Here is an 11,020-nt window from a genome sequence, read left to right on the forward strand (position 1 = left end):
GGCCCGGAGCAGCCGGGTCGGGTGCGGCCAGGCCCGGAGCAGCAGCTGCCAGGCTGGGAGCGGCCAGGCCCGGAGCAGCCAGGCCTGGAGCAGCCGGGCTCAGAGCAGCCGGGTCAGGTGCGGCCAGGCCCGGAGCAGCAGCTGCCAGGCTGGGAGCGGCCAAGCCCGGAGCAGCCGGGTCGGGTGCGGCCAGGCCTGGAGCAGCAGCTGCCAGGCTGGGAGCGGCCAGGCCCGGAGCAGCCGGGTCGGGTGCGGCCAGGCCTGGAGCAGCAGCTGCCAGGCTGGGAGCGGCCAGGCCCGGAGCAGCCGGGTCGGGTGCGGCCAGGCCTGGAGCAGCAGTTGCCAGGCTGGGAACGACCAGGCCCAGAGTAGCCGGGTCTGGTGTGGCCAGGCCTGGAGCAGCAGCTGCCAGGCTGGGAGCAGCCAGGCCCGGAGCAGCCGGGTCGGTTGCGGCCAGGCCTGGAGCAGCAGCTGCCAGGCTGGGAGCGGCCAGGCCCAGAGCAGCGGCTGCCAGGCTGGGAGCAGCCAGGCCCGGAGCAGCCGGGTCTGGTGTGGCCAGGCCCGGAGCAGCGGCTGCCAGGCTGGGAGCGGCCAGGCCCGCAGCAGCCGGGTCGGGTGCGGCCAGGCCTGGAGCAGCAGCTGCCAGGCTGGGAGCGGCCAGGCCCGGAGCAGCCGGGTCGGGTGTGGCCAGGACCAAAGCAGTAGTTGCTAGGCTGGGAGCAACCAGGCCCAGTGCAGCCGGGTCTGGTGCGGCCAGGCCTGGAGCAGCAGCTGTCAGGCTGGGAGCGGCCAAGCCCGGGAGCAGCGGCTGCCAGGCTGGGAGCGGCCAGGCCCCAAGCGGCCGGGCCCGGAGCAGCCGGGCCCAGAGCAGCCGGGTCATGTGCGGCCAGGCCCAGAGCAGCAGCAGCCAAGTCCAGAGCAACTAGGTCGGGAGCGGCAGTGACCAGACTCGGAGCAGCTGGTTGTGGAACGAACTAGAGCAACAGAGGCCACGCCTGGAGCAACCAGGCCCGGAACAGCTCGCTCCTCGCCTGCCCCTGTCCCACGGCTGCCTCTCAGACATGGCTGGAAACTTTTGTGGGAACTTGAGGGTCTGCTGAATCAAGTGATGAAGGCTTAGATCTGGATGTGTTGAGTTAGTATAGGGCTGGGGTGTTGATCTGTGAGTGCCTTGGGTGGGGCCTGGATGAGGCTGGTTGACCTATTTGGAAATGTCTTTTGTGTGAAGTGTATCATTGGGCATGTGGAGGTATTATCGATATGAGAAAATGCTAAGTAACTGATTTACTATCTGAAAAGGGATTTACTATTGGGGAAAGGGAGGGAGGAAGAGACTGAACATAAACTGCACCTAAGGATGAGGACAATGGGGGATGGGGAGGGGGCGGAGGGGGGGAACCTGGTGGAGGGGGGAAGAAATGAGGAACCTTTGTAATAATATGAACAATAAAGATTGATTTAAAATATATATATATATGAATGGAGATGCCAGAAATCATACCAAATACCTGCCCCTTTGTCTGAGGCCCTAGAATAATTGAGATTTAACTCGGACCACTTTTTATATATTTAAAGAGTGATGCAGAGGTCACCTAGTGAGTCAGAGGCAGCTCAGCTCCCAGAGCATGCTCAGATCCCATCTCCTGGTCCATGTGAAGGGAACTTGTTCTGTAATTGTTGGACCTCCCCATCCTTTCCTTTGTAAGTAGGCTTGCCTGCCTCGTCGTCTTTACATGGACTGTGAGTTTGGGAACTTGGACATACGGCCTCGGACCAGCTTATCTAGGGCAGTGGTTCTCATCTGCAGGTGATTTCACCTCCTAGCGGACATTTGGTGTTGTCTATAGATATTTTTAGTTGACAACTGGGCATGAGTGCAATTGGCATCTGGAGTGCAGAGCCCAGGGATGCTGGTCAACATCCTTCAATGCACAGAATGGCCCCCCAACAAAAACTTTCTGGTTCAAAATGTTAGTGCCAAGGTTGAAAAATCCTGGTTTAGGGTAACATTCTAGCACTAAAGGCCTGGTGCACAAAGTTCATGCACGGGGGGAGGGTTCCCCTCAGCCCAGCCTGCACCCTCTCCAATCCGGGATCCCTCTCACAATCTGGGACCACGGACTCCTAACTGCTCACCTGCCTGCCAGACTGATCACCCCTAACTGCCCCCTGCCAGCCTGATCACCACTAACCACCTCTGCCTGCCAGCCTGATTGCCCCTAACTGTTCCCCCTGCTGGCGTGGTTGCCCCTCACTGCCCCCCCTCTGCTGGCCTGGTTGCCCCTCACAGTCAGCCGGCTGCTCAGTCATTTGGTCATCCCTCGCTAACTCCCTGGCAGTCCTGTTGCCCCACGCAGCCTGCTGTTTGGTTGTTACTGTGAGGGCATCGTGGCCAATTTGCATATTACCCTTTTATTAGTATAGATCATTGACTTTTGCCATGTGCCAAATTCTGCACTACATACTTTACATGCACCATCTCAATTCCAAATTGTCCCTGAGAAACAAGGACTATTGCAACACCCATTGTACAAATGAGGAAACTGAGGCTTAGAAAGATGGACTCACTTATCTAAAGTTATACCCCTTAGTAGGGTAGAGTCAAGATCTGTAGACCCAGGTCTGCCTGGCCTCAAATTCTGTACTTTTAGTCTCTGTTCTACATTTGTCTGCCTACTGACTGGGAGCTGACGGGGGCCTACTAGGCCTCTCTGGATGTGCCTGAATTTACCTATTATACTTCCCCTATGGACAGGAGGCCGAGTACTGGGCCTCCACTCAGGTGAGGCTTGGCTATTGGCCAGAGGGAGACTTTCTTCCTTGGGTTGCCCCTGCCTGTCTGATCTCACTCACCCTGTCCTGCAGTACAGTGCTTAGTTCCAAAGCTCAGTTCTCCTGCCAGCCCCAGGCTAGTGCCAGTCCTCCACTGGGAAGAAGCTTCTGAATTCAGATCCAGGAGATAGAAAATGGGGGTGTGCAGGAGGCAGCTGATTGTTTCTCTCTCATCGATGTTTCTAACTCTCTATCTTTCTCCCTTCCTCTCTGTAAAAAAACATCAATTAAAAAAATCATTGATTGGCTGCCTCCTGCATACCCCACACTGGGGAATGAGCCCACAACCCAGGCATGCCCCTGACTGGGAACCAAACCTCCTGGTTCACAGGTTGATGCTCAACCACTGGGCCATGCCAGTGGGCAAGGCTGAAGATTTTTGGTCCCTAAAAACAATGTCCCCAAGACAGGCCTGAAAGGCATGGGTTTCTGGTAGTGCCCTTCTTTCACATTTAAAGAAAGTAGGGTCAAGAGCTAGTTCAAACCCAGGCAAATATTAGGGAAGGCAGGTGCTACAAATGGAGAAAAATTTTTAAGAACTATATATATATTTTTTAATTGGTTTCGGAGAGGAAGTGAGAGAGAAAGAGAAATATCAATGATGAGAGGGAATCATTGATTTGGCTGCCTCCTGAATGCCCCACAGGAATCGAGCCCACAACCCCGGGCATGTGCCCTGACTGGGAATCAAACTGTGATCTCTTGGTTCATAGGTTGATGCTCAACCACTGAGCCACCGGCCAGGCAACGACCTGGTATGAATTCAACACGCACTATGTGGAAGAGACGGAATTAGATGCTGAAGATGCAGTAGTGAACAAGATAGGCAGTGGCAGATAGATGACCAACCAAGCAAATATTATAAATATATGAGATAATTCCTTTGAAGGAATAAATGAGGCAAGTACAATGAAGGAATTGAAAGTGCTGTAGAGAGTAACTGAAGGGTAGTGGTAGAGAGCAAGTAGAGGTGGGAGTTCAGGGAAGGTAGCATTTGAGCTAAAATTAAATAAGCAGACAGCTATGCCAGGAGGGAGATCGGAGGAAAGGGGTCCCAGGCACAGTTGTTGTGAGGAATAACTGAGTGAATGCAAAGTGCTTGGTGGTAAGCAATCACTCAAGAAACAGCTGCTATTCTTTTTTTTTCTTTTTCTTTTTTAATATATTTTTATTGATTTTGTACAGAGAGGAAGGGAGAGAGATAGTTAGAAACATTGATGAGAGAGAGTCATCGATCAGCTGCCTCTTGCACACCCCCTACTGGGGATATGCCCGCAACCAAGGTACATGCCCTTGACCGGAATCGAACCTGGGACCTTTCAGTCCCCAAGCCGACGCTCTATCCATTGAGCCAAACCGGTTTCGGCCAGCTGCTATTCTTATTACCTCATCCACTCTACTCTTGGCAACTTCTGTTCAAACAAGAAGCTGGCCAAGCTGTGGAGCAGAGGGATATATATATATATATATATATATATATATATATATATATATATATCTGCTTTTCATCTATATATATAAAAGGCGAAGCGGTCGGCTTATAGGCTGATAGGCTGGTAGGTGTGACGGGCACTGACCACCAGTGACCAGATGCTCAACCCAGGAGCTGCCGAGCTGCAGTGACCTGGCAGTGGTTGTTCTCTGGTGATGCACCTCAGAACCAGAGAGGAGGGAGCCCGATTCCTTGCACTTCGGGACCCCTCAGGGGATGTCAGAGAGCTGGTTTTGGCCAAATTCCCACAGGCCAGGTGGAGGGGCCCCACCTGCCAGAGGGACTCCACTCACTTTGCAGTTACCCTTCAAGCTGCAGCACCACCCCAGGTTCAGCAGGCCGGCTGGGGAAGGAACAAAGGAGGTTGGCTCCAGGGCGTGTCTGGCCCTCCGCACCCCGCCGGCCACCTTTTAATTAACTTCCTTTCAATGTGCATGAATCCATGCACCGGGTCACTAGTATTATTATATATAAAAGTAAAGGCCTCCATGAAAGATTCAGGTTCTGGGTCATCAGATTCCACAGCTCTGAATCATGCACCAAGGCAGGTAGAAGCACTGATCCAGCCTCACCCAAGTCAGGTAGAAGCACCAGCCCAACCTCACTCCCAACTTCTTCAGGAGCGACACCACCTATAACTATTATATTTTCACTCCTCAAACTTACAGTCTGAGTATTGGAAACCTGGAACTAGGAAAAGCCTCTCAATTTATTAATTTAATGGATATGCATATGTTATACCTAAGGTTCTCACTGTTCCCACTTCTTCCTTTTTGGGGTTGTGTGCCTCTGGCTGGTCAGATTGTAAGGGGCTCTGGGCTCATGAGAGCAGATGGTCAAGAAGAAAATGCAGACATGTAAACAGAAAGCTTCTGGTTACATAATTAGCCTGATGATTTGTTGTGGAAGTTCAAAAATATAGGCATTTAAGGGTTGGTTCAAAACCTTGCCTTGACTCTTGGGATAGTTATTGATAAGATTCTCTGGACACCTACTATATGCCACACGTTGTGCTGAGAACTTAAAAGGCATTATTAGTTCATTTAATACTTGCAACATGCCTATAAAGTGTATTCCTTTTATATTTAGCCCCCTTTACAGATAAGAAAAATGAGATTCAAACAGCTAGTAAATGACTGCTGGGGTTTAAATCCAGAACTGACCTTGTTCCCTACCCTCTCAAGACCTTGCTTTTTTCAACCACTTAATGGTTAGGTTGGCCTCCCTAAGCCAGAGAAAATAACCTCTGAGGGATTCCTTTCTGATCACTGGGGCACCTCTGCCCTAGATATAAGTCCTCCTCCAAGAAACTACCACACCGGAAAGACAGCCTCTTGGAGCAAGAAGCCCCACCCTGGGCACACACACACCCAAACCCACCCGCAGGGCCCTTAATGCCCTGAAAGGAGGGCTGCATTGCACAGCAGGGAGAGCCAACTCTAGAGATAATCCCTTAAATCCTAAGGAACCCCTCTCCCATTCCTGAGGAACCTCTCCCCGATATTTAAAAGGACAGGCTACATCATTTGTGGGACCCAGTGCAAAAAGAAAATGTGGGCCGAAACCGGTTTGGCTCAGTGGATACAGAGCTTCCACCTGCGGACTGAAAGGTCCCTGGTTCGGTTCCAGTCACGGGCATGTACCTTGGTTTCGGGCACATCCCCAGGAGGGGGTGTGCAAGAGGCAGCTGATCGATGATTCTCTCTCATCGATGTTTCTAACTCTCTGTCCCTCTCTCTTCCTCTCTGTAAAAAATCAATAAAAAAAAAAAAAAGCCGAAACCGGTTTGGCTCAGTAGATAGAGCATCGGCCTGCGGAATTGAAGGGTCCTGGGTTTGATTCTGGTCAAGGGCATGTACCTTGGTTGCGGGCACATCCCCAGTGGGGGGGTGCAAGAGGCAGCTGATAGATGGTAATATATTACTTGCATTTTTTAATTGATTTTTTTTACAGAGAGGAGGAGAGAAGGATAGAGAGCTAGAAACGTCGATGAGAGAGAAACATCCACCGGCCGCCTCCCGCACACCCCCCCACCGGGGGTGCGCCCGCAACCAATGTACATGCCCTTGACCAGAATCGAACCTGGGACCCCTCAGTCCGCAAACCTACGCTCTACCACTGAGCCAAACCGGTTTCAGCTACTTGCATATTTTTTTATTGATTTTATATATATATATACACACACACACACACACACATATGAAAATGTGGGATCTCTTGTTTAAAAAGATAATAATAATTTTAGAATGAGACAGTAGAGCATTAAATCAAGTCCAGGGGTTCCCTCTTCTGCGACTGCGCTGACCACTTGCCTCGGTAGCCGGCCCTGGCCACCTCAGTCAGAATGGACCAACTATCTATTCAAGAGCAAGTCTTGGGACAACCTCCGTAAATTTGGAATCACTTCCCTTGGCTTGGACAGAAACTCCCTTCGCACCCGTCTAGCCGCTGGGTGGTTCTCCATTGCGCGCCCCAGCTCCACCTTCGGGGTGTGCGGGCCTCAACGCGTGCAGCCCAGCTTATTGCCGGGGCAACAGACGCCACGAGCAGTGCATTGTGGGCTGCAACAAAATGCTGGAGAAAGATCCTGAGGGAAGCGAGCCCATGGGCCAATGGGAGAGCCCGGAGGGCTGCGGCAAGCCAGTAGGAATGTCTTGGGGGCGGAGTCTCCAGGAGCAGGGCGGAGCCTAGGCTCTAGGCGGCGGCGGCTGCTGTGGGGCTCAGATGCGCCACGGACTCTGTAGCGACGCCTTCGCCAGCTGGGTCTGAGCCTCGCCAGCCCCTCCCCCAGGAGACTGTTGCAGTCGGCCAGCCGCTGCTCCACCGTGAGAGACTGGGGGGCTCAGGGGGGTTCGCTACCTGGTTCTGTACCCGCTGGAGTCCTCCCGCTGGTGGATCGCGCGGCCCGCCTCCCTGAGCAGTGGGGCGGGGGGCGTCATCCGGGATGGCGTGGGACGCGCGGACGGGCGGGGGAGCTGGTGCATCGCAGGCGCAGTCCACACCCCCTGCCCCCCAGCTCCTCACCCCTCGCTTGGGTCTCCTTCCTCAGGTAACCATGTGCGACCGAAAGGCGGTGATCAAAAATGCCGACATGTCGGAGGAGATGCAACAGGACTCCGTGGAATGTGCTACTCAGGCACTGGAGAAATACAACATAGAAAAGGACATTGCGGCCCATATTAAGAAGGTGAGGCGGGGGCACGGGAGGGGCTCGGGCTGACTGCGCACAGCCGGCGGGAGCCACAACTTCTTGTCCGGGTCATGCATCCCCAGGGCGCCTGGCAGCCGCCCACGAGGGCACGCAGGGCAGCTTGGGTGTAGAGTTTTCCAGAAAGAATGCAAGTGAATTTTGTGCTCCTCTTGGGAAGACCAGAGCCTCGGCGCCCCAAGTTTTTTTTTTTAATTTTTTATTATCCATCTCCGCGGGGGGAAAGCGCCACCTAGCAACGGTTTCTAAGCGCAGGGAGCAGCGGTTCCCCCCTTCTGCACGACTTCTGCGCGGAAGATCCATCTGGGTGCTCGCGGGGGGAGCTGCGTGGGTGCAGCCAGCCAGCCAGCCGGAGGGAGAGCGTGCCAGCCTTCCAGCGCGGAGTTCAGGCGCAGATGAAAGTGGGTGGTGCTGGTGGTGGTGGTTGGGGGCTGGGGAGGGGGCTTGGTAAATGACAGTCTGTAGAAAGCTGGCAGAACTGCTAACTTCTCCAGCTATGCCTTCTGGAAGGGAAGGAAAGGGGCCACCTAAGCTGTGACAGGGTTCAGTTGGGAATAGGAAGATAGGCTTCAGATGGAATAGAAATAAATACCATTTTTTGACAGACGCAGTGAGAATGTTATTCTCCTCAATCTAAAAGGAGAATGCTGCACCCAAGATAAGAGTAGCCAAACCGCGGACTTTTAATAATTTTACAGATAAGGGTTAGCTTTGGCGCCTGTTTAGTCACCTAGTGAAAAATTAACAGGGGCTTTCTAGTTAGTTCTCAAACCCCTTGGGGTCGGGAAAATGGAAAGGGATGCCGCAGCTTGCTGTCCTTGTGGACCAGGTGGTGTATCAGCATCAAGATGGACGTGATAAGGAGGGCTGTTGAAATTACAGTTAGGATAAAATTTGGCCAGGTGGTTGTCAGATTCTGTTTCCAGCATTCTTTTTATAGGAGTAGTGGCATGCTAAATGTCTCTTTAAATTTTTGATCCACAGTGGTGCGAATTGAGACTTTGTCCCCATATCAGAGATACTGGAGTGCAGTTAAGGAAATGAGTTATAATGGGGTATTTTGAGCTAAACATTTACCATTTTCTTACATTTGGGGGTGCATGACATATAGAAGGATTATTCTGTTTACATATAAGATAAACGAGAACTGTGGTTACATGGAAGCTTTAAAGGTGGAATTGCCGTAACAAAGTGCTCAGTCTTTGAGGCTGCCTTTCTGCCTTTTACAGCCCAGCCCCCTTCTCCAGCTCAGCGCAGACTGCAAGCATGTTTGCATTAATGCACCATGTAGGCGACTTGGAGCTGGGAAACATTCTTTCATTCTAAGAATTTGCAGATGCTAACGTTCCTCCCCTCTGCCCCAGCAGGCTCTGACCTCTGATTTAGCACTAACATTCTAGTCTTCTTTTTCTCCCCTCCCCCCTCCCCCAGGAGTTTGACAAGAAGTACAACCCCACCTGGCACTGCATCGTGGGGAGGAACTTCGGTAGTTACGTGACACATGAAACCAAACACTTCATCTACTTCTACCTGGGCCAAGTGGCCATTCTTCTGTTCAAATCTGGTTGAAAGCATGGACTGTCCCACACACCCAGTGATCCATCCAAAAATAAGGATTGCAGCCTAAATTCCAAATACCAGAGACTGAGAGTCTGGAGCCTTGCCGAAGGGAACACCTTGATCTTGAACCTTTATTGTGTTGTTTCGTACAGGGTATTCGCTGTACTCATCTGTTGTTATAAAACAATTAGCAAAGAAGCTTACATTTGTATTTATTTTCTATTCCATACCTCTCTGCCCCATGTTTTTTTCTCCTCAAAATCCATTCCTTTCCCAAAATAAAATTTGTCGGAGAACTGTGTGTTATAATTTGTTCAACTAATCTAGTGTTGAAGGTGGCTAATAGCCATCTCGGTTATTGGGGTGAGTCCCTGAAGTAAGTATCTGTAGAATATAGTAGATTGGCCTCTTCAGCTTATGTTTTATTTTTAATATGTCTTTATTGATCTCAGAGAGGAAGGGAGAAGGAGAGAAACATCAATGATGAGAGATCATTGCTTGGCTGCCTCCTGCATGCCCCACACGGGATTGAGCCCCAAACCTGGGCTTGTGTCCTTGACCAGAAGTGGACCCGGACGCTCTCTCCACTGAACCAAACGAGCCAGGGCTAGCCTACTCCGTTTCTGTTATGCATGACAGAATACTCAGAAGTGCATGTCAGAAACAGGTTAAGTCTTATTGCTGACCTGGTAAATACTGTGTTTAGGTGCTCATTTTGTTAAAAGATGCTGATATAGAGCCCGGCTGGCATGGCTCAGTGGTTGAGTGTTGACCCATGAACTAGGAGGTGTTGGTTCAATTCCCCATCAGGCACCTGCCAGGGTTGCTGGCTCAATGCCCAGTGTGGGGACTGTAGAAGGCAGCCGATCAGTGATTCTCATCATCAATGTTTCTGCCTCTCCCTTCCTCTCTGAAAAACAAAATGGTGTTACTATTGGTATAAGCTTTCCATGGCTGTAAAACGTTAAAATAAGCTGGTATCGAGGTAATGAGAAACTTAGTCTCTGGGCTATTCCCCTCCCCTGCCAGGCTCCAAAAGGATACTGTAAGTGTAAAGATTAAAGGTGGTTTTAAAAGGGAAAGTTTTTGAGCAGCAGCCTTCCTTGTGATTATAAAGTCTGCAGGAATTTAAATGTGTAAGCCTGCTGTGCAGTGCTTGAACTAGTTGTGGTCAGAAACCCAATTAAATGTAAATTGAAGTTTCCATTAAAAGACCCAGTTAAAAGTGGGTAAGTATAGCCATCATTAAAGGTTTCCTGCTATCAATTTTAAGACCAGTTTTTTTCTCTCCCCTATCAAATTAAAAAAAAAAAAAAAAAAATATATATATATATATATATATATATATACGTATATAGATGTTTTACAGAGAGAAAGGGAGAGATATAGAGAGAAACATCAATGAGAGAGAAACATCGGTCAGCTGCCTTCTGCACACTCCCCAATGGGGATGTGCATGCAACCAAGGTACATGCCCTTGACGGGAATCAAACCTGGGACCCTTCAGTCCACAGGCTGACACTCTATCCACTGAGCCAACCCGGTTACAGCATTATCCCTTTTTTTTTTTTTATTAAGATGTGAAGAAACCACATTGCTGTGGAATAGGACTGGGTTGATGTTTTATGAAGTTCCCTCTAGTGCCTGCTCCTTGTTAATTTCAAAGGCCCATAGGCTCCAGCTTGGGGGGTGTGGGGAGGAGTAAGCTAAAGTTTGTATAAGGGTTATCTTTTTTTTTTTTTTTTTTAATATATTTTATTGATTTTTCACAGAGAGGAAGGAAGAGGGATAGAGAGCTAGAAATGTCGATGAGAGAGAATCATCGACCAGCTGCCTCCTGCACACCCCCTACTGGGGATGTGCCCACAACCAATGTACATGCCCTTGACCGGAATCGAACCTGGGACCTTTCAGTCCGCAGACCGACG

At 50.7% G+C, this 11,020-nt stretch overlaps 1 protein-coding gene across 1 annotated transcript; it reads left to right on the top strand.

The window, feature by feature from the left end:
* Positions 1 to 6,999: 6,999 nt before the first annotated feature.
* Positions 7,000 to 9,388, top strand: DYNLL1 (dynein light chain LC8-type 1). Its single transcript, XM_084868402.1, has 3 exons — positions 7,000 to 7,149; positions 7,374 to 7,511; positions 8,964 to 9,388. Exons 2-3 carry the CDS (start codon positions 7,380 to 7,382, stop codon positions 9,099 to 9,101), a joined length of 270 nt encoding a protein of 89 aa, XP_084724528.1. The 5' UTR covers positions 7,000 to 7,149; positions 7,374 to 7,379; the 3' UTR covers positions 9,102 to 9,388.
* Positions 9,389 to 11,020: the final 1,632 nt, after the last annotated feature.

The sequence above is a fragment of the Pipistrellus hanaki genome, assembly GCF_964339955.1.
Source record: "Pipistrellus hanaki genome assembly, chromosome: 19".
In the NCBI taxonomy this organism is placed as follows: domain Eukaryota; kingdom Metazoa; phylum Chordata; class Mammalia; order Chiroptera; family Vespertilionidae; genus Pipistrellus; species Pipistrellus hanaki.